This window comes from Colius striatus, chromosome 16 (assembly GCF_028858725.1).
Source record: "Colius striatus isolate bColStr4 chromosome 16, bColStr4.1.hap1, whole genome shotgun sequence".
Lineage (NCBI taxonomy): Eukaryota > Metazoa > Chordata > Aves > Coliiformes > Coliidae > Colius > Colius striatus.
The window spans coordinates 2,507,536-2,530,069 of NC_084774.1; the positions used below are offsets into that span (position 1 = coordinate 2,507,536).

Sequence of the window (22,534 nt, forward strand, 5' to 3'; positions counted from 1 at the left end):
GCTGTATGCATGAGTGAAACTGTAATCAATATCCAGGGGGAAGGAAACTTTGCATTTGCTTTCAAAGCCTATGTGGGGTTCATAAAGCCTATTCGAAAGCCAGTTCTTCACAGAAGAGAACAGAAACGTTGGTGCATGTGCTCCTATTACCACGGTCTCAGAAAGACAACCAAGAGCATCACAGCTATTAGGACTACACAAAAAATGTGAATGGATATAGTAATGGAGATGCTGTCCCTAAGGGGCAGAATCAGTGCAATAATGATCACACAAAACAAAACAGAAATACATAAACCACAACCAACTATGCACTAACTGGTTGCCCATGGCTGGGATTGGCATCCTCCTCCTGGGGTGGCAAACTGCCAGGATGGCTGGGCCCTGAGAGTCGTGGGGAATGGAGTTAAATCCAGTTGGTGGATGGTCACTGGTGGTGTTCCCCAGGGCTCAGTACTGGGGCTTGCTCTGTTTAACATCTTTATCAATGATCTGGATGAGGGGATCAAGTGCACCCTCAGACAGTTTGCAGATGACGTGAAATTGTGTGGGAGCAGAACTCTGTTTGAGGGCAGAAGGGACCTGGCCAGGCTGGAGTGATGGACCAAGGGCAATGAGATGATGCTTGACAAGGCCAAGTGCCAGGTCCTGCACTTGGGCCACACCAAGCTGAGGCAATGACGGCCTGGACGGCTGGGGCAGAGGGGCTGCAAAGCTGATGGGGGTGTTAGCAGTGGCTGAACAGGAGCCAGCAGCGTGCCCAGGGGGGCAAGAAGGCCAAGGGCATCCTGGCTGAGATCAGCAGTGCGGTGGCAGCAGGAGCAGGGCAGGGATTGTCCCCTGTGCTGGGCCCTGGGGAGGCTGCAGCTCCAGGGCTGTGTCAGTGCTGGGCCCCTCACTCACTGCTACTGAGGGGCTGCAGCGTGGCCAGAGCCGGGCACAGAGCTGGGGAAGGGGCTGGAGCACAAGGGGCTGGGGAGGGGCTGAGGGAATGGGGGTGTTGAGCCTGGAGAAGAGGAGGCTGAGGGCAGACAGGAGCCCTCTCTGACACTCCCTGACAGGAGGCTGCAGGGAGCTGGGGGTTGGTCTGTTCTCCCAAGTAACAAGTGATAGGACAAAAGGAAATGGCTTCAAGTTGCAGCAAAGGAGGTTTAAATTGGAGATCAGGAAGAAATTCTTCCCTGAGAGGGGTGTCAGCCCCTGTGCCAGGCTGCCCAGTGAGGTGGGGGAGTCCCCAACCTTGGATCTATTGCAAAGCCGTGGAGCTGAGGTGCTGAGGGCCAGGGGTTAGTGGTGGGCTGGGCAGGGTGAGGGGAGGGCTGGGACTTGATGATCTTAAAGGTCTTTTCCAACTGAAATGTATCAATTATTCTACAGTGTGCTAAATTGCTAGTGAGCCCTAGTGCACTACCACAAGTTACCTTTACAAGAGAGAAGCTTTCCTCAGCAGACAGATCATGTGCAAATCAGAGCTTGCTGCCTTCACAGAAAGATTTGTTAAAACCATTTTTTTCTGACTGGATGAGAATTGATGTGAAATGTTTTGCTTTTATCCCTATAATTTGCACCTCATTGGATGACAGCTGCATCTAAACACAGACTTAATGATTAACTCTTCAGATGCCACACCCCAGTAAGACAAATGTAGGCCAATAAAAGCAAAGCTTCCGATCCTACTAGTTTGTAACAAAACTATATGGACTAAATAGACTAGCCAGATATTCTTAGGACCTACAGTGCCAGTTTCAGCATCCTGCCCTGTTGACCAGAGATTTTCTTTTACTGCTGTTCCAAGGCTAAGAGCTTTGAGGCAGATTGTTCCAATTTTCCCTTGAATTAATACACATTCTTGTAGGGATGGAGTCTAAACAACTAAAGATACTACTGTAATTTCATGGCTATTTTAAGATTTCTATAATCACTGAATGGATGCTGAATGAACAACACAGGGTGGGGTTTTTTGCATATGAACAAATGAGAGCTTTACTAACAGCTACTGGTGTGGTATTTTTATTCTTTCACTGAGAGATTTCTTCAGTTTGAGGCTGAACAAACCTATTGCTCCAAAATATGTATCATAAGGACAAGCAAGACCATGTTTGAAGAAATATTTCCTGTTAAAGACACAGTATTGTCCTCACTAACACCTTATTTCCAATGAAATTGCAGCAGGCTGATCACGGTGCCCAAAACCTCTGACCAAGAAGAAACTCTTTCAGACCTACTAACAGCATTTCAAATACAACACATCAGAAGTGGGAACCTGTAGCTCCAATGACAAGAAATAGTGAAACAGAATGAAAAACCCTCTTAAAAAGGTGTTGATCATCCAGGGAGGAGACAGGACATTTTCATGTTTGCATACCAAGGCTAAGAACACTGGCAAACCCAGATTCCTCATATTTAACGCTCCCATCTGTAACGTCCTGGCTGCAGGCTTATCCCTGTCAGCCTCAAACCACAACATTCCTTTTCTATCATCAGTGCTTCCTCCAGGTGTTGGGGACAAATATGACTTCACCATTCTCAACATCCTTGCTAGTAACTTTTAAACAAGATTTTTGAAACAATCATGCCACTCACTCCAGGTGGCAAGGTTATCTGAAAGCAAACACACAAATGACGTTTATCCTCTGGAATGGACTCTTCTACCAATTGTCCTACTTGGGAGTGCACACCAGCCCCTCAAATACCAATTATATGCAGTTTGAGAACACTACTCATGACAGTCACTCAGCATGCCAGTGAAATACATCATGTTTTCGAAAGAGTGTTAGAAATAGCATTTATGTTAAAAAGAGACCCTCTGATCATTGCTTTCAGACACCATCCTGAAAACTATACCAAAAAAACCCTCAAAAAAAGTGAGAATCTATGTCAGAACATCCCACTCAGTGGAAAATTTTCCCCAGAGCCATCCCTGCCAGTCTTTAAGCTGCCTCCCAACCTTTCCAAAGCTTACCATGAGGAACTTTTTTGTGTGGAAAAAAGAAATACAACTTGTCAAAACCTTCTCTTTCGCCTTCCTGTGAAGATCTTCTATCCCAGACACCAACACCCCCAGGTCTCACACAAGGACTTACCTGGGAAGTCACATCAAGCACATCATACCCAATAGCTGAGATGGAATAACTGTTAACACACTGAGCTTGCACGGACCACGGTTAAAGCATAAACACACCTAACTGCTGCAAAAGCAGCTCTGAAAAGGTAATCACTCATGCTCTGATTGTCCATCCTGATCCTCAAAGGAAACCTATAAATTGCCCTCCAGCCACAAACCTAGGAATAAAAATGTGTACCATTTCAAGATAGGAAGGCAGGACTTCTCTGCCACGCCATAACTTCCCACACTCTCACACTCTTCTCCCTCTGTATCCCACAGGCTATGACCTCTCTCTTTCTCAGTATACATCTAATCTAGTCATTTAGACATGCCAGGAAACATTACCTCTCTTTCCCTGAGAAGTATCGTTATCATTTCTGCTTTCCTACACATTAGCATTCCCACACTGAACTTGACAGCTCCATTTCCTTTCAAAGATGATCTGATAGATACCCACTCAAAACTCGGAGGGATTTTCTCAATTTGCATTCCAATCTGAAAGCAAGCTGTCACTTTTAGGTCAGGCCTGAAGGTGGCTTGCATGCCTGAAAGCTTTTCTCACTTTCAGTCTATACTGTTGGGTCTCATGGCAGACATTGCCTTTGCATGTGACCTTAGATATTGTGGCTACAACAATGCCACCAGGTTTTTACACAGTTTTTAAAAAAATCAAGCCATATTTACACTCCCAGGAAACTTCTAATTGTTCTAAAATGTTTCAAAACCTGATTTTGAATCCCCAAGGGTTTAAAGACAAGTTGTCCTTCCCAAATCACTAAAACTGTGGAGTGGTATTTTATGAAGCCACTGTAAAATTCCGATTTTCCCATTTAAACTTTTTACTATCCTAGATCTAAGGTTTGTAAATACATCAGAAAATGCTCATTGCCATTAGAGAGAAAGATAAAGCTGGAAAGATGCAGAAACTCTTCATTGCTTCTCAAAAACAGTTGTCCTAATCATTAGCCTTCTCTTAACATCCAGCCCTAACCTCTGATGGGAGGAACTATGACCATACTGAGACTGTGGGAAAACAAATATGGATCAAAACGACTTGACATTCAAACGTCTTCACTCTCAACTTTCTATTCACCCTTACAACTAACTCTAATTGCCCTTGTTAAGTATTCTATGAGATACACCACTCTCTTGTTTAGTTTTTCCCTCCCAGAGCCACGTTTTTTGTAGCAACTATGGTCCAAATCTTGAGGGATAGCAAGAGCCAGCAGCCATACACTTCTGCTCACTCCTCAGCATTCACACACGTGCAGAGAGGCACACAGAGTCACAAACTTACTAATAAAATTATTAAGCCACTTAGGATGGAATACGTGTTTTAGAAAACATTTGAACCGTTGTAAGGGAGGTAAAAGCTCCGCTAACCAAATACTTTCTAGTTGAAAGTCTGTCAGTTCAACCTGTTTTGAGAAATGACCTGTGATCTTACCATCATGATTAGAATTTCCCAGGGTCCATGGCTCATCTGAATCAAAGTGAGTGTCTCCTCCTATTCCTGGTCCAGGAAAGTAAGCGTGAGCTAGGAATCCACCTTCTCCATCAAACGGAGAGCTGTCTCCATGGAAACCAGAAGCAAAAAATATCATAATATCTGCCTCCTTTCTGTCATTTTTAATTTCATGGTAAGGGACCTCTTCAAAGGTAAGTGGTGTCACTCTCTGCCAAACATCAAATGCCTGACGAATGGCTCTCCTTGTATCAATCTCTCCAACCTTGGGGGTATAGTTGTGTACGCTGTGTGAATGAGAAAGAAGCGTTGTTGAACTTCACAGAATACAACCGACACTCCTCGTTGTCATTCCAACACATAGCCTTCCCACAACTGTAAATGGTAGCTTGAAAAGTGCTGGTCACAAGATGTTTTTCTTGTGTGCATATATAACAGGCTCAGGACCTATTAAACTTGTCTTGGGGAATATGAAACACCTACGTCATGGAAACAGCTTTCAGTCTTTAATGACAGTGGCTCAATTTAATATCATGACCGATGCGTGAAAGACACTGTAACATATCCAGTGGTAAAACACATTATCTGTCACTTGAATGGCACACAACAAAGACTGAAACTGTAAAGTTAAACAACTACTAGTTTGACAATGGCAGAAGTGATGCCATTTGCCAACCTGCTTCCTGTGGCTATGCATATGTTAAGATATGTTTTATTGATACAGTTATAGACCAGCTTTTCCTCACACCCAGAAAAGGTCAGAAGCAGGATCGGACTTCAGATCCCCACATACAGAAGGTGTTCCTTTACTATTTCAGTTACAGGGATGGTTATTGGTGGAAACTTTGAACTAGTCCACTGAACTAGTCCCTCCTCTGAGTCTCTGCAGTCCCTTGCTGTTACTTCAAGAATCCTCCTTTCTCAAAGCTCTCAGCAGAAGCAACAGAGTGACCCAGCCCAATTCTCTTTCCCTTCACATCACCATATCTCTTCCTACGCATTCTGGCACTTTCCCTATGTTGGTCACTCACAGTTGTACTCCTTCACAATAGACTTTCTTTCTGTCTCAGCCTTCTCATTCACATCCTCCTAATGTTTACATTCCCAATTTTCACTCCTCTGCAACCTCCTTTCCCTCTCCAAAGAAATGAAAAGGCTTCACTTTCAAATTGGCTTTCAAACACTACAGGCCTAAATGACTCAAAACACATCTCTAGCAAACCAGGTAGCATTCATGTGACACCTATAGCCCACTTCAGCATACTGCCTCAGCAGGCCTAAGTCTGGACAAAAGCAAGACTTCTAATATATGAGCAAAAAAATCAAACCTCTGCAAAAATAGGTATCCAGTAAAATGTTGCAAAACAGTAGAGGGAGAAAGCATCACACTTTTAGACAATGAAGTTCCTTCTGCTTTAAAGGTCTGTTAAAGAAGACACATAATCTAAGGGCTAGAGATGTAGATTTCCAGGGAACAGAAAGGAGCTTGTCCTGCCCAAATTACACAACTGATGGCTGGAATTCAGCTTATCAGTAAAGGCACCTATTTGCTAATTGAGAATAGACCCTTCAGTTACTCCAGTGCTCTGAAAGTATTCCCTTCCAGAATGTTCTGAGAATAAAAGCTTCAACTAGGCATTAACAGGCATAATCCAGTACTTACAAAATTTGCATACCAAATAACATTTTTTTTTTGCTCCAAACAAACAGGGGCAGAGAAGGGACTGTACCTGTAGGTTATATGCTTCTGCCTCCACTTTTGTCCAGTTAGTGCATACCGCTTTTTTCTACGGCTGTGGCGTAAGTGTGGATGATCTGGAACTCCACATCGAGGCTTCTTCATCCACCTGGAAGCGGAGGAAAGAAGAAGCAAGCTAACAAAGAGCTTGGAAAAGATTCAAAAGCACTCAGAAGGTGTGGCCACCTCTGAGGGATGGCCAATGGAGACACTAAGAAGGGGTCGGTCTTAGGTTTGCCTTCTTTCCACAGAGCTGTTCGCTCCACCTCTGCTGGCAATCCACACACCTCAGCATGCCGAGAATTCATTTTTCCTTCTGGAAAGAAGATCAGGTAGCCCTTATGCTTGACAAGAACCTAATGATGATAACACCACAAAAGACACCTAGATCAAAATTCCATGTGTGTATGCACTGGGATCAAACTCTCTCATCACCTACTCGATCCACTCTCCATTTGTTAAAGTACTACTGAGCCAGAAAAAGTCTTCAAAACTCTCTAGATAAGACTGAAAAAGTGAGAACATGACCCTCACAGATAATGACTAAGGCTTTCACCTGTAATAACCAGAACAGATAATTCCAAACTCTGTGTTCCAGTCACCAAATTCTGTTAGGTTCTCCCTATAATCCCGGGCTCCTTTAACGTCACCCATGATGTAGGGAACTCTTCCCTCTATGGCTAGGTGAACTGAAGAGCAAAGGATGCTGTTCCTTGTATGGTGATCCATGCACTGTGCACAGAAGGCAGGTGTCCTCCCCTACTACCTTTACCTCCAGCTTTAACAGATATTTTTCCTGTTTCTCGCACGAGCTTGAGGGTGGTCAAACGCTGGCATAGGTTGCCTGGAGAAGTGGTAGAGTTGCCATCCTTGGAAGTACTCAAAACCCAACTGGAAGTGGTCCTGGGAATCCTGCTCTAGCTGTTCCTGTTTGAGGAGGAGGTTGGAGTAGATGATCTCAAGAGGTCTCTTCTAATCAAAATGATTCTCTGACCAGAAGAATTAGTACCCCAGAATACTAGCCTACTTGTTGGTGTGGGCACACTCCAGCAAAGTAGAAGTGGCTTATGGAAGAATGAATCGGCCCATCACTGCAAGTGGCAGCAGGGGAAAAAGGAGACAGAAACTGAGGAACTCCAGCTACTGGTCTCCAAAAGTCTCAGCGCAGCAACTTTCTGTTCCAGCCACATTCTTCAGGATTTTGCAGTGAGGTCTAGGACAAGAGACCAAAGTCAAAGGAAAACATAAGTAGTCTCTGGTCATACCCTCCAAAGCATACTGGCACTGTGCTTAGACATAAGGTGCTGCTGGGGGACATTGTCACTGGTATTCTCCAGGCATTGTATGCATTTAATCCTCTTACTGCAATGGCAAAGGCAACTGTCCACTGTGACACTGCCTTAAGAACACACTGCAGGACACAGAAACATGACACTGACTACGCATAAGAGCAGTATCATAGCCAATCCCAGCAGATGTCTGACATGCGACATCAAATTCTCTCCCTTTTCCCCAGTAGGGCTTCCCCCACATCCCTGGGCCACCTGGGGGACAATTTTGGCTTCCAAATGCAGACATTCTTCCAACTGCAGCCAGACGTTGGCAAGTAGCCCATGTGCACCCACATGCTTCAGCCTAAACAATGTACATCTCATCTATCAAAACAGATAGACACACCTTCCGAAAGAGTATGTTTTCCCATCACCAGTAACCGTTTACAACACTTCTTTCCAGGACACTTTTAAAATACAAAGCAAATTGATACTTTACAGCCTCAACGAGAACATTCTTTCACTGCACACATACCTGCTCCCAGCTCAGACAGCCAGGCAGCTGACCTTTACTTGGCTACTTCCTAGATGTAAAAACTACAGGTGCTTACAAATTTCAGTGCAGTCATCTGTCATCTTCTCTCCACCAAGAACAGAGCAAATGAGAGTCTGACAAACCGCTTGCATAAAGCTAGCGCAGATCTTTCCTACTTACGTTACTTTATCAATATGGTATGTGTCTCAGAAATCTAAGAAACCTGTGGAAATCAAATCTGTGTTGCCCACACAACTGCTGCCACCTTCAAAGAAAAGCATTACATCTAAGGTTTGCTTTTAGAAAAGTTGCATTAGTTCAACCTCAATACACAGTGTTTTCCCAAGTGTCCTTTATTTGTGTTCTTTTGCCCTGCTGCTATCACTTTGCTGGAGAGGTGTCAGCCTGTATTCTCCTAGCTATTTCCTAAGGATTTCTTTGTAAAATTCAGTCACGTGACATGCTACAGAGTTTTCAGCAGAACCTTACACAAACTGTGGCATGAATTGGGTTTTCATCTCTTGAGCTTCATGAGAACTCCACTACTCTGAACATTACCATCATCAAGCACTGAATACAGTCAGAAAAGTACCTTCTATCTTTCCCAGTATCATCTAGAAGACAAAAGGGTAACACGGGAGAGCTACCAAACCCACATGGATATGTAGGAAAGGTCACCAGGACCTTCCAGGACAGTTCTAGCTATGCTGACACACTAGCAATACATTGCCAGGTCTCCCACGCCTCAACGTTTGTTTCATGTACAAGCACTATCTGCACCTTCCCAACAGCTGCCCTATGCCGAGCAGGCTCCCAGAAATCAGCCCCCACATAGATTAGTCCTGTGCTACCAAAGCCAATCAGAACTGCACAGAGATCCAATCAAAAGTTCATTCCCTCAAAGACAGTCAAACTCCCTGCCCCATATCAGCTCCATCACAACATAAGGAGACAGGGCAGGGCAGGAATCTGTTCCAGAGGCAAGCAGCAATACCAGCAGCCAGGGGCTTCAAGGGCTTGAGCCCAGCATCAGCGTTCGCAGAGCTGGCACTAGACTTGCGCTACACGTGGCTGCCTAACTCCTCTTTCAACCCCTCTACACTTATGTCTGTCTGAATCCTCATATTCTACCACAGTGTGCTCCAGAGCTCAGCTACACACTTTCTAAACCAGATCTCATTAAAAAGCCCAACTACCTGGTTGTAGGCAGTACTCAAGTTGTCAACAGCCTGTGCTAATGGCAAGCTGAGAATGTTTATCTGGACCAGTTCCCTAATTCAACTTACTTCCAAGACATACAGGCCCTCCTCTAACCACATGGGCCAGGGTCCAAGTCCAGCAATCTCCTCTCAGCAGGGCAGATCTAAGGCAAACCAATGAGAAAGCTGCAGCTTGCTACTGTTGGTCTTCACCAGATGAGCTTTTTGTCAGCAGTTCTCTACTGAGCAGTTTGGATAACCCTTTCTGTGTTCCAGGGGACTTACAAAAAGACATTGCATCCAAACCAACAGAAGACAATTACTTGGAGCAGGATTCAGATATTTATGGTTGCTCCCTTACACTTTTTGTTTTAAATGAGGCACCAATAACACCATTTTTTAGAACATCCAGATTTACACTTGGCACTTTTCACATACAGACAATTGCATTCCTCCAGCTGCTTGGCATGCAGAAAACAGGTGATTTCCAAAAGCAGTGACTTCCAGCTCTTGTCCAGACACAGACAACTGCTTTCCCCTGTTCAGGCTCCAAGGCCTCCACAGGACTCTCCTAAACAAAGGAAATTGTCACTTTCAATTGCCTGCTATTGAGCTGGTGGGAGTGCTGTCTTCAAACACCCGTGTATCCCAAGGTGAGGGACCCACATAACAGGCTTCACAAGGCTTACAAGACACAACACAAGACTAATACTTGGTTCCCTCCAGGGCCATGTGATTGATTACAACAAACACAACAGTGACCACTTCTGTGAGGTGCCAGCACGCTGCCTGTCCCAGGTGCTCCCAGGACTACTCGCTTGCCTATTGCTGAGCAAAATTCCAGTTCAACCCACTAGCTGCAGGGAGACACAAAGTTTGCCAAGTTTTTTGATTGCAGGGTATGAGAAGGCCTTTCTAGGTACTATCCCCTGGTTTCCTTACAGGAAACTACATATCCTCCACTGAACAGACCTCCACCCTACCTTCCTTTCAGGTGTTGTTCCTTCCCTCTTCCCACTGGCAAAGCCTGTAAGGTATTCCTGCTGCACCTTGCCATACAACATATGGACCTACTGATTCTGGTCAGATGGAGCTACAGCAACTGTTCAATACGCCTGTAAAGCATAAATGCACTTGGTTGTATCTGAGTTGTCAAGTTTTTGGAGACTCGAGCTTCAGAAGAGAAAAAAAAAAACACCCAGGTTTTTTACCCATCAACCTTTGTATGTTCATGCACCAGCTAACCCTTGCACACATACAAACTCAGCAAAACGTGGGCAACATCTGCTTTCCTCCAGAAAAACGCTATTACTTACCACAGCAGGGGCTCCCACGTGCAGTTTGCCCCCTTCCCATCACTCACAGGGCTGCAGAAGCAGCTCACTAACTTTCCAAACTGGGACCCCAATATCCTAGTCCCTTTTTCCCCCACTCTCGCTCTTCCAACTCATAAGCATCCCAGCTGTACATACACAACTCTGGCTCTGCTTCAGCATTCACTTACAAACTGTTATTAATGGCAAAGATACCCCAGATGGAAAATCCCTCCTTTAAAAAACATTTCATCTTCAACTCGTTTGAAAAGCAAAGAGGATTTTCTCTATCCCTCAATGGAGAACAGGGGGGTTTCCTGTGAGATAAAGGAGGGAATGTTACATTCACTGGAGAGGTATTCACAGACTCTCAGAATGGCAGAGGATGGAAGGGACCTCTAGAGATCATCCAGCCTCACCCCCTACTAAAGCAGGTTCCCCTCGACCAGGAGGCACAGGAACATGTCCAGTTGGGTTTGGAAACCGGCAGAAAAAGAGACTCCACACTCTCTCTGGGCAGCTTGTGCCAGGGCTCCCTCGCCTCAACTTTGGCAAAGAAGTTTCTCCTTGCTCAAGTGGAATTCCTGTGTCCCAGCTTGTGCCCGTTACCCCTTGCCGTGCCACTGGGCACCACAGAAAAAGGACTGGTCCCATCCCCTCGACAACCACCCCTTAGGTATTGATAAGGACTGATAAAGTCTTCCCAGGCTAAATAGCCTCAGGTCTTGCAGCCTTTCCTTGTCAGAGGGATGCTTCAGTCCCCTAATCATCTTGGTAGTCCTCTGTTGGACTCTCTCCAAGTCCAGGATGATTCCCTCCTGCTTCCCTCATTTCTTCTGTTTCTCCCTCTTTTTGTTGTCTGGAAAGCATACAACCAAACCCCTTTGTTCTTGACACTATTTGGCTACTTAATGCCTCTTTCTTCTGCGCTACTGTCTTTTACCTGCTGAGTGCCGTAACAGGAGAGATGAAGAACTAGGTAGAACACGCTCAAAAAGGGTCTGCTAATGCAACATGAAAAGGCCAAAGGAAAACCCTCTGGCAGGGCCTAAGCAGGTTCTATGATTTGTACTTTCTTTTTTTATTCACCATGAGATGCTTCTTTCCCATTAGTAAGATCTTATCCACATTCTGCTTTAGGCGTCAGATGCTCCCCTGCTCCATACCAAAAGCACACAGATTCAGCCAATACAGGACATCCAGGTGAGCTGACAGGATGCCAGTCAGGTAGCAGCAGCAAACACCACCTCCCCCCTAGAGTACTGCTTTCACATCACAATTCACAGTACACACTGAAGACTCAAGGCAACAGCCTTTAAAGAACAACGACCCTTCAGCCTAGGTGATTTAGACCAATGCTTCTGTGCCATCAAGCCACCGATCACAAACAACAAATAACACGGTCAGCATACAGTAGAGAACATCTAATGTCCAATAAATAGCAGTCATCGACAGCTAAGTAGCCTTGCCTATCATCATCAGACTACAACAACTCACTTCAACTCAGAACTAGAGATCTCCACAGAGAGCATCCATGGAGATCCACAACTCCAAATAATTAAGAAATACATTAGAAGCCATTTCTGAAGCCGAAGTTTCACCTAAACCCAGACAGAGACAGAAATAAAACTCCTGACAGCCTCTGCTTCCAGAAGCTCACAAGACTCACATTTTGCCTTCGTACCAGAAAAAAATGACATTTAACAAGAGCTTCTCCCCACACTTACAAATGGTACTGGTGGCAAAAAGAAAAGGTGGAGTTTTCCACGTGTTTTTTGTTAGGGAAGTCTTTTCTTGTGACTCTTCTCTGGCAGAGTCAGTCAAATATATTCCTTTTGAGGGCTTCTCATAGCGGGAATAATTACCCTGGTCATTTGACAACGCATTAAGAAAGGGAGAGACAAAATTAGCCTACGTTAATCTTACTCAATAGTTGTCTGGTCCAAAACTCCTGTTACTGGGATCCCATAAAACTGTTGCATAGTGGCAACCGCGGACTGCACAGCTTTTCCCGACTGCACGGCAGACGTGTGGCTGTCAGACGGAAGCAAGTAGCCGTAAGTTTTTAACCAATCCTGAAACAGAAAGAAACAGATGGTAAGATGCCACAGTAAGTTGGCATTAACCGATCCAAACGTTGGCTCAAAAAGTGGTGAACTAGCCAAAATATTCAACCACCTCTCCTTTTTTGGTTAAGTTTGGTAATATCATCTGAGCTCTAAGAAGGGCTAAAGACACAGTGTCATACCACTCATCACCCAGGACAATGCAGACCTGTCCACTAAAAGGCTGTCGTCCCCACCGAGTAACTGGGGCAGACTTAGGTCTTTGAGAGCACCAAAAATGTCCAAGAAGCTTCATCCCTGTTCCAGAAACCTCCTGTGCACTCTGTCACCTTGCCATCACAAGATTTCTAAGTCCCCACAGCATCACACTCCCAACAACCCAGTGCCCATCATCCACTGCTGCCTCTGGACCACTTCTCCAAGCAAGGGGCTTAACAGGCCCTGGCAATCCCTGCAAACACAGGTTCAGCTTTACACTTGCACTAAGCACTGCAGTATTTCTTTAAAAAGAAAAACCAAAACCAAAACCACACAACAAAGCAACAAAACACACACAAAATTCACCCTCGGACAGTTTGCAGGGACTCTGGTTAGACAGACTTTCCCACTACTAATAGCAGATACCTAGCAAACTGTCAGACCAACTCTCCTCGAGAGGCTTTGTCTTTTTTCCCAGCCTCCCCAGCTCCCCCCCGAAAATGGAACCTTAAATAAAACATGTCAAATGTGTCAAAATGCTAAGGACAGAATTTTCAAAAACACCCATTCATTCAGGGTTTTTACTTCCTTCCCATCTCTTCCTGCTCCTCACTTATACCACAATGAAAAGCAAAGTTAATTCACCGTTAAGTGCAAATGGCAATAAAACTTGACTGGAGGCTGTTTTCATAAACTTTCATGCACACATCCCAGTGCTTCTCTATGGCCAGCACCCCAGCCCTCTGATTCAACACTTAGACCACTGTAAAATCCACATATATCCTGTAAACTATATCCATCTGACCCATGGGACACGGTCCTCAACACACAATCGCTGATGAATCACCTGCGTGCACTGCTCCCACACTGGCAGCCTGTGCAACTTGATCTAGGTGGGACCTGCTTTGTCAGGGGGTTGAACTAGATGATCTCTAAAGTTCCCTTCCAACCCCTGCTATTCTATGATTCTATGACCACTGAGAGAGGCACATCTTCCCTTAACACAACACAGCAGCATGAAAGGGGTCCAAGTCAGGAGAGGAACAAGAGAAAGAGCAATCTTCATTGCTTTGTAGCAACAAAAAGACAACAAAGTCCATTGGTAGGACAGAAAGGTCTTGCTTCCAAAGCAGGAGAAAGCAGGTGCGAGGCAGCACCTGGGCCAGGCATGTTAAAGTTCACCAATAAATGGACATAAAGTGCTATTCAATGCTGACGTTATCAATGGCTCAAGACAAAGCCAAGCTGCAAAACTGCCCGGAGACCGGACATTTGCTTCCAGTGGCTAGGCATCCAGCATTTGTCTTTGACGAACACGGTGAGGTGGAACACGCAGACCTTCAGTCTGACCAAAACAAGCTGTCCTTGAGCAGCAAGGGCAGAGGACGTCAACCAAAACAGCTCTGAGCGGGGCTGCCCTCGCATGTTGCCTTTCTCCGCCAGCCTCGGACGCAGCAGGGGGCAAGGGAAAGGAACACCACACGACGCCCACACCGGCACTGAGAGAAGCTCTATGAGGAAAGCTGACGCTCAAGAGCAGACAGGAGGGGCACGGCTGCCTTTGCCCGACGGTTCCCAACCCGCCCAGACACCGACAAGAGCTGACAGCGGCTGTGGCAGCACACCTGAGCCCAGCCTGCCACCAGCGACTAGGACCGGCCGCTTGGCAGAGCGGCACAAGGGCCCACAGGAGACGCAGGGAGGCTTCCAGCGGGCGGGAGCGCCCGGCGCCGCAGCCCGGCCCCGCTGCCCCCAGCGCTGCGCCCCGGCCCCCTCCCGCTCCCGCGCCTACCCGGCCCGTGCTGGTGTCGGCGGCGGCGCGGAGCAGGGCGCAGAGCAACGGCAACAGGGAGCCCGGCGCGGCCCAGCCCCGGCGCCGCCTCGGCGCCATGGCAGCGCGGCGGGGCTCCGGCAGCGCTCCGTCCCGGCGGCGCGGGCTGCGGCTGCGCCCACAGGCCGGAACAGGAAGGCGAGCGGCGCCGCCTCTTCCTCTGGCGGCTCGGGTGCCAGGGCGAGCGCCCGGCCCGCGGAGGGGAGGCCCGGGGCGCGCTTCGGCCGCGGGAGGGACGCGGAGCCGGGCGCCGGCAGCCGCGGGTCGAGCGCCTCTGGCTGCGGGCGGGGCGGAGCGCGGGGCTCGCAGCGGCAGAGCGGGCGCGGGAGGGGCTTTCCCCGCGGGGCTGCTGTTGTGGCCGCGTTGTTTACTGTTCTGAAAGCTCCCCCTCCCCTGGAGAGTTCAGAGAGGCCTCTGCCATTGTTATGGGGCGTGCGGGGAGGGCTCTGTGGGGCAGGGGCGCGGTGCTGGCCCGAGCCGGGCTGTGTCCTGCGCGGCCAGCGCCTCCGCAGCTGCCTCCAGAGCCTGCTGCGGGACCGGCGGCGGCGTGGGGCGGCGGGAGCCTGTGCGGAGCACGCACCGCTGGCTGTGCCATGGCCCTGGGCTGCAGATGGCTGTGCCACGGCTCCCTGGGCTGCAGAGTGGCTCTGCCACGGCCCCCTGAGCTGCAGATGGCTGTGCCACGGCCCCTGAGCTGGAGGCTGGCTGTGCCACGGCCCCCTGAGCTGCAGATGGCTGTGCCATGGCCCCTGGGCTGCAGGTTGGCTGTGCCACGGCCCCCTGGGCTGCAGGTTGACTGTGCCACGGCCCCCTGAGCTGCAGGCTGGCTGTGCCATGGCCCCTGGGCTGCAGATGGGTGTGCCACGGCCCCCTGGGCTGCAGATGGGTGTGCCACGGCCCCCTGGGCTGCAGATGGCTGTGCCACGGCCCCCTGAGCTGCAGATGGCTGTGCCACGGCTCCCTGAGCTGCAGATGGCTGTGCCACGGCTCCCTGAGCTGCAGATGGCTGTGCCACGGCACCCCGAGCTGCAGAATGGCTGTGCCACGGCACCCCGAGCTGCAGAGTGGCTGTGCCATGGCCCCTGGGCTGCAGATGGCTGTGCCACGGCACCCTGGTTACAGGCTGGCTGTGCCACGGCTCCCCTGAGCTGCAGGCTGGCTGCGCCACGGCCCCCTGAGCTGCAGGCTGGCTGCGCCACGGCCCCCTGAGCTGCAGATGGCTGTGCCACGGCCCCCTGAGCTGCAGATGGCTGTGCCACGGCCCCCTGAGCTGCAGATGGCTGTGCCATGGCCCCTGAGCTGGAGGCTGGCTGTGCCACGGCCCCCTGAGCTGCAGATGGCTGTGCCATGGCCCCTGGGCTGCAGGTTGGCTGTGCCACGGCCCCCTGGGCTGCAGGTTGACTGTGCCACGGCCCCCTGAGCTGCAGGCTGGCTGTGCCATGGCCCCTGGGCTGCAGATGGGTGTGCCACGGCCCCCTGGGCTGCAGATGGCTGTGCCACGGCCCCCTGGGCTGCAGATGGCTGTGCCACGGCCCCCTGAGCTGCAGATGGCTGTGCCACGGCTCCCTGAGCTGCAGATGGCTGTGCCACGGCACCCCGAGCTGCAGAATGGCTGTGCCACGGCACCCCGAGCTGCAGAGTGGCTGTGCCATGGCCCCTGGGCTGCAGATGGCTGTGCCACGGCACCCTGGTTACAGGCTGGCTGTGCCACGGCTCCCCTGAGCTGCAGGCTGGCTGCGCCACGGCCCCCTGAGCTGCAGGCTGGCTGCGCCACGGCCCCCTGAGCTGCAGATGGCTGTGCCATGGCCCCTGGGCTGCAGATGGCTGTGCCATGGCCCCTGGGCTGCAGATGGCTGTGCCACGGCCCCCTGAGCTGCAGACTGGCTGTGCCACGGCACCCTGAGCTGCAGGCTGGCTGTGCCACGGCCCCCTGAGCTGCAGATGGCTGTGCCACGGCCCCCTGAGCTGCAGATGGCTGTGCCACGGCCCCCTGACCTGCAGATGGCTGTGCCATGGCACCCTGAGCTGCAGGCTGGCTGTGCCACGGCTCCCTGAGCTGCAGATGGCTGTGCCACGGCTCCCTGAGCTGCAGAATGGCTGTGCCACGGCTCCCTGAGCTGCAGATGGCTGTGCCATGGCCCCTGAGCTGCAGAATGGCTGTGCCACGGCCCCCTGAGCTGCAGGTTGGCTGTGCCACGGCTCCCTGAGCTGCAGAATGGCTGTGCCACGGCACTCTGGGCTGCAGATGGCTGTGCCACGGCTCCCCGAGCTGCAGGCTGGCTGTGCCGCGGCTCCCTGGGCTGCAGATGGCTGTGCCACGGCTCCCCGGGCTGCAGGCTGGCTGTGCCACGGCTCCCTGAGCTGCAGAGTGGCTGTGCCATGGCCCCCTGAGCTGCAGATGGCTGTGCCACGGCCCCATGAGCTGCAGAGTGGCTGTGCCACGGCCCCCCGAGCTGCAGATGGCTGTGCCACGGCTCCGTGAGCTGCAGATGGCTGTGCCGCGGCTCCCTGAGCTGCAGATGGCTGTGCCACGGCTCCCCGAGCTGCAGATGGCTGTGCCACGGCTCCCTGGGCTGCAGATGGCTGTGCCACGGCACTCTGGGCTGCAGATGGCTGTGCCATGGCCCCTGAGCTGCAGATGGCTGTGCCACGGCCCCCTGGGCTGCAGATGGCTGTGCCACGGCACTCTGGGCTGCAGAATCGCTGTGCCACGGCACTCTGGGCTGCAGATGGCTGTGCCACGGCCCCCTGGGCTGCAGATGGCTGTGCCACGGCACTCTGGGCTGCAGAATCGCTGTGCCACGGCACTCTGGGCTGCAGATGGCTGTGCCACGGCACTCTGGGCTGCAGATGGCTGTGCCACGGCTCCCTGAGCTGCAGATGGCTGTGCCATGGCCCCTGAGCTGCAGATGGCTGTGCCACGGCCCCCTGGGCTGCAGATGGCTGTGCCACGGCACTCTGGGCTGCAGAATCGCTGTGCCACGGCACTCTGGGCTGCAGATGGCTGTGCCACGGCTCCCTGGGCTGCAGATGGCTGTGCCACGGCTGCTCGCCGGCAACGCGCTGACGGCCGGAGCGGAGGAGGCCGCGCCCCCGTGACGCCGCCCCCCGGCGGCCCGGCCCCGGCGCCCCGAGCACTGACAGCCTGCCCGAGGTGCGTTTTGGGGAGCTCGGGAGGGGGAGGTTTGGGGCCAGATTCTAGAGGAAGGGGCAGATGTTGGGGGGGCAAGAGGGTGCTTTAGCAGGCGGGATTGGGAGGGGAAGGGATGGATTTTAGGGAGCCGGAAAGGCCCGGGGGGGCAGGGGAGCGATTTAGGGGCACGGCGTTGCGGAGGGTTGCTTGGGGCCGGGCGGGCCGTGCGGGGGGCGGAGTTGAGAGGTTTGGGGGCCGCGGGTGTCCCGTCGGGAGGCGGGGGCGGGGCGCGGGGCGGGGCGGGGGCTCGGCCAGGCTGCGCCTCGTGATTTCCAGGAAGCGAGAGGCCGGCGGTGGGAGCGGGGCGGTGGGAGCGGGCCGGGAGGGCGCGGGGCGGTGGGCGCGGGGCGGTGGGAGCGGGCCGGGAGGGCGCGGGGAGCCGCCGCCCCGCAGCTCCCGCTGACGCTCTGGGTCCCGCGCCCGACACGCAGATGGCGTCGCGGCGGCTGCGGCGGCTGCGGCCCTGGCTGGTGGCCCAGGTGGAGAGCGGGCAGTTCGCGGGGCTGGCGTGGGACGACGCGGGGCGGACGGCCATCCGCATCCCCTGGCAGCACGGCGGGAAGGGGGGCGCGCGGGGCGGCGCCGGCGCCGCGCTCTGCCAGGTGAGGCTGGGCCGGGGGGGCCGGCTCCGGCAGCCCCTTACCCGCGTCCCCGCGCCGTGACACGTCGTTGCGTCGTGTCCCGCGGGGGGGGGACAGGCTTGGGCGGAGTTCAAGGGTCGGCTGCGCCCCGGGGACCGGCCCGACCCCGCCGGCTGGAAGACGCGGCTCCGCTGCGCCCTCAACAAGAGCCCCGAGTTCCAGGAGGTGCCCGAACGGTCGCGCCTGGAAGGGCCGCGGCCCTACAAGGTCTATCGGCTCCTTCCAGCCCCCCAGCAGCGAGGTGTGGAGTGGGACGGGGGGGCGAGAACGCGAGGTCGGGGGGTGGGTTTGGAGCCACTCGCCCCATATCTGTTGGTCCGGCCCCACAGGGGGGCAGCCCCCCAGGCGCAGAGCCCCGGAGAGGGAGGAGGAGGTGGAAGTGAGCCCGGCAGCGGGAGGCTGTGGAGGACACCCCCAGCCCCACAGTGCAGCGGTAAGTGTGGGGGGTGTGGGGATGGTTATAGGGCCATGTGAGGCAGAACCGTTCTATAGCTGCTGCCCCCCACTCTGCAGGCAGCAACCCCCAGCCCCAACGAGGCCTCAGCCAAGGAGTCTCAACCCGATGGTGGGGGCACTGGTGAGCGATGGGGGCAGGGAAGTGGGCTGGAGGGGGATTCAAGGGGCAGACAGCACAGTTAGGGAGTGGAGGATGGTGATGGGGGATGTTTGGAGGCTCGGAGGGCGCTTGGGGGAGATAGGAGTGTGGCTGGGGGACTGGGACTGCAGCTGGAGAACTAGGAGGGCACTTGAGGGATGAGGGAGGAATGTTGAGAGGCTGTCAGGGCAGCTGGGGAGTGGAGGGAGGCGATGGAGGTTGGAAGGGCACTTGAGGGCTGGGAGGGAATTGGAGGGGCAGTTGGGGGGCTGGGAGGACACGGGGGCCAGCTGACAAGCAGTTGGAGGGCTGGAAGGGGGCAATGGGGGGCAGGTGGGAGTCTGAACGGGGAAGAGCTGACCTTGCCCCACAGCCCTGGCTCCTCCAGCCGTGGCCATCATGGTGGATGCCCAGCAGCCCCTTCCCCCTGCTCAAGGTGAGACCCTCCCCCTTGTCCCTCTGCCACACCTGGGAAGCGCACCCTGCTCAAGGGCAGGGCTCGTGTCCCCACCATCCCGTGCTCCCCTTGACCTCCCTCCCCACACAGGGGACGCCGCCTTGGGCCTGCAGCTGTGGCTGGGGGGGGCTCTGGCCTGGAAGGGCTACTTGCCCCCTGGTGACTATCTGCTGGCTGCCCCCGTGCCCCCTGGGACACCCTTGGACCCGCCTGGGCTACTGCCTCGCCTGTTCCTCCTGCCGCCCCCTGAGGAGGCCCCCCCTGATCTGGGCCGGCTACTGGCTGGGCTACGACCAGGGCTGCTGGTAGCCAGTGCCCAGCACGGGATCTTCCTCCGGCGGCGGCCTGCAGGGACACTGGCTCCCGCGGGGTGCACGATTCATTGCAATGGCCCCCACAGCCCGGGGGGGCCCCTGCTGGAGGGGCAACTTGTGCAGCCGTTTGACCCTCAGCGTTTCCAGGAGGGTGAGTGATGTGGGGCAGGGGGGATTGAAGGAAGGGATATGGTGCTGTCCCCCGGGCTCTGCTCCTCACTAGCACCCTCTGATCCCCCTGCAGAGCTGAGCCAGCACCGCGCTGGGCTGGGCCCCCTCCCCAAGCACCAGGTGACGCTGGCCGTGGGACAGGAGCTGGGCCCCGATGATGGGCCGCACAACCGCACCCTGGTCCTGCAGGTGAGGAGCGGGGAGGCAGCGGTGGGGCAGGGGCAGGTGTGGGGTGGGGGTTTTTCTGTGGGGCAGCTGGAGTTGCTGTGAGGCTGCTGCAGAGTTGCTGTGAGGCCTTTTGCCACAGTGGGGCGGTGGGTCGGTGGTCACTGTGGGGCAGCGGGGATCGGCTGTGGGCTGCTTGTGGGGCACTATGGGGCAGCTGGGGCTGGGGGGCGGTTGCTGGTGCCGGTGGGGCAGCTGGAGCCGCTTCAGGGGGATTTGCTGCCGTGGGGCAGTGCAGGGTTCTGATGAGGCACGTGTGGGTTGCTGTGAGGCAGCGGCAGCGGGATGAGCCCCCGCCCCCGCCGCGCCCCATAACCGCCTCCCCCGCAGCTGGAACAGGCCTTGGCCCGGCAGCTCCTGGACAACGTGCGACCCCTGCGGCTGCCTCCGCCACGGGCCTGAGACCGCCCGGCCCCCCCGAGCCCCGGCCCGGCCGCTGTGACCCGACCCCGCAATAAACCTGCGTCCGGCCGCCATTGTGTCCGGGCCGCTGGCCGTGTTGAGGAGAAAGGGCGGGAAAGCGGCGCTGCCCCCCGATTGGCCGAGAGCAGGAACGTGCCTTGAGAGGAGATGCTGATTGGCCGCCGCTCCCCTAAACCCGCCTCGCTGAGGCGAGCGGCGCTCTCTGATTGGATGAGAGCGGGTGGGGCGGGAAAAGGGCGGCGGCTCAGCGCCTCCCATTGGCCGTGGCAGGACTCGAGGGTGTCTGGGCCAAGGGCGGCCCTTGGGGGGCGCTGTGGGGGCTCTTGTGGGACTTGGGAGCCCCTGGGAGGCACTTGGGGGCTGCAGAAGGCATTGTTGGCCCCTGGGAGGCACTTGGGGGCTGCAGAAGGCATCGTTGGCCCCTGGGAGGCACTTGGGGGCTGCAGAAGGCATCGTTGGCCCCTGGGAGGCACTTGGGGGCTGCAGAAGGCATTGTTGGCCCCTGGGAGGCACTTGGGGGCTGCAGAAGGCATTGTTGGCCCCTGGGAGGCACTTGGGGGCTGCAGAAGGCATCGTTGGCCCCTGGGAAGCACCTGGGGGCTGCAGAAGGCATCGTTGGCCCCTGGGAGGCACCAAGGGGCTGCAGAAGGCATCGTTGGCCCCTGGGAGGCACTTGGGGGTCCTAGGTTTTGGAAACAACCAAGTAGGATGAAGAGAGGTGCTAGAAGAAAGGAGTTTATTGGGAAGTAGGGTGAGGTGTGGGACAGGAGGGGGCTTCGGGGGCACAGAGGTTGGGGGTCAGTGCCATGAGAAGCGCGGTGGGGCAGCAGTGCCAGAGTGGGCTGTGCCTCAGGGGGCTGCAGCTCACACAACAACCCACAAAGCTGCCCGTGGAGTGCCCCACAGCACAGCGGTGCGTTAGGGATTGGTGTGGGGCAGAGGCAGCCCAGCAACAGCTGATGTCTGCTCCAGTGTCCAGGGGCACAGGGGTCCCAGTGCCATGGGGCAGGGGGTGAGTGTTACCCAAAACCGGTTCAGAAGAGACTCTCTGGCACTATTTGGCATTAGAAAGCTGCATTCCTTGATTCCAGTGCTGGGTGCATGGGGGACAGCTACTCCCAATGCATGCACACTGAGAGGCCACGGGACACACCTTACATACACCCAGAAAACCAATCTCTGCCTGTTGCCACCGGTCTAAGCCATGCACAGTGGCGATTGCCGTGGGTCGTGTGGAGAGTTGGGGAACGTCGTCATGTTTACCATACTCTCCTTTTAGCTCATTATCATGCTCAGGGGTGTCAAAGGGATGCTAACTGTAGTATTAATTTCCCAGATCATGGAGCAAAGGCCCCACTCTGGACACCGTGACTGTGCTGGATTTGTTTGCAAGTTCTTTCTCTGCTCTGTCCCACTGTTGATAGACAAAACCTGGCTGCCCACTGCCATCAGCCTCCCTCCCTCTGCTGCTGCTCCGGGCCGTTGGCAGCCTCCTGCTTGAGGGGCTCCGCAGAGCAGCTGAGCGGCACCAGCACTCTGGAGACCTGACACTGCTCTTGTAATTTTCTTGCCCTTTGTCACTCACCTCACTGCCCACATCATGCTTGTATGAAGTATGGTAACTAAATGTGGAGGGGTCTCTGGGAATCTCAAATCTCTGGAGTCTGGTATCATTAAAGTAAAAAACAATTACAATGAACCTTTTCCCTGTCTTGGTAACAAGTGTGGTCAAAGGCTGGAACAGACTACAGACAGGCTGTGGAGTCTCCATCCTTAGGCACTGAAGGTGTCCTGCT

At 53.8% G+C, this 22,534-nt stretch overlaps 2 protein-coding genes across 5 annotated transcripts in view; one reads left to right on the top strand and one right to left on the bottom strand.

Annotated features, from left to right (window-relative positions):
- Positions 1-14,891, bottom strand: part of MMP24 (matrix metallopeptidase 24) — a 51,570-nt gene extending 36,679 nt beyond the window's left edge. Inside the window, exons 1-4 of one of the 2 annotated variants that reach the window (XM_062008769.1) lie at positions 14,681-14,891; positions 12,551-12,699; positions 6,299-6,415; positions 4,551-4,855 (exon numbers count right to left, since the gene is read on the bottom strand). In XM_062008769.1, coding sequence (XP_061864753.1) covers positions 4,551-4,855; positions 6,299-6,415; positions 12,551-12,699; positions 14,681-14,779 — 670 coding nt within the window. In that variant the 5' untranslated portion in view covers positions 14,780-14,891. Of the gene's footprint in view, positions 1-4,550; positions 4,856-6,298; positions 6,416-12,539; positions 12,700-14,680 lie in introns of those variants that run through there. The other variant, XM_062008768.1, reaches the window with a different exon arrangement.
- A 2,704-nt stretch (positions 14,892-17,595) lies between these two features.
- On the top strand, positions 17,596-22,437 carry LOC133626895 (interferon regulatory factor 9-like). Of its 3 annotated transcripts, XM_062008823.1 has the most exons (9): positions 17,818-17,873; positions 18,344-18,514; positions 18,611-18,794; positions 18,883-18,986; positions 19,067-19,130; positions 19,522-19,584; positions 19,696-20,070; positions 20,164-20,279; positions 22,075-22,437. In XM_062008823.1, exons 2-9 carry the CDS (start codon positions 18,344-18,346, stop codon positions 22,237-22,239), a joined length of 1,242 nt encoding a protein of 413 aa, XP_061864807.1. In that variant the 5' UTR covers positions 17,818-17,873; the 3' UTR covers positions 22,240-22,437. The 3 variants fall into 3 exon arrangements, with proteins under 3 accessions (XP_061864809.1, XP_061864807.1, XP_061864808.1); XM_062008824.1 differs by lacking the exons at positions 17,818-17,873; positions 22,075-22,437 and adding an exon at positions 20,646-20,789 and having other exon boundaries at positions 18,246-18,514; XM_062008825.1 differs by lacking the exons at positions 18,344-18,514; positions 18,611-18,794; positions 19,067-19,130 and having other exon boundaries at positions 17,596-17,873.
- The last annotated feature ends 97 nt before the right edge of the window (positions 22,438-22,534 follow it).

Excerpts from the sequence above, each read along its gene's own strand:
- LOC133626895 (XM_062008823.1), top strand. The coding sequence starts at position 18,344 with ATGGCGTCGCGGCGGCTGCGGCGGCTGCGGCCCTGGCTGGTGGCCCAG. Across the intron at positions 18,515-18,610 it reads CCGGCGCCGCGCTCTGCCAG|GCTTGGGCGGAGTTCAAGGG; the intron begins GTGAGGCTGGGC and ends GGGGGGGGACAG. Across the intron at positions 18,795-18,882 it reads TCCAGCCCCCCAGCAGCGAG|GGGGGCAGCCCCCCAGGCGC; the intron begins GTGTGGAGTGGG and ends CCGGCCCCACAG.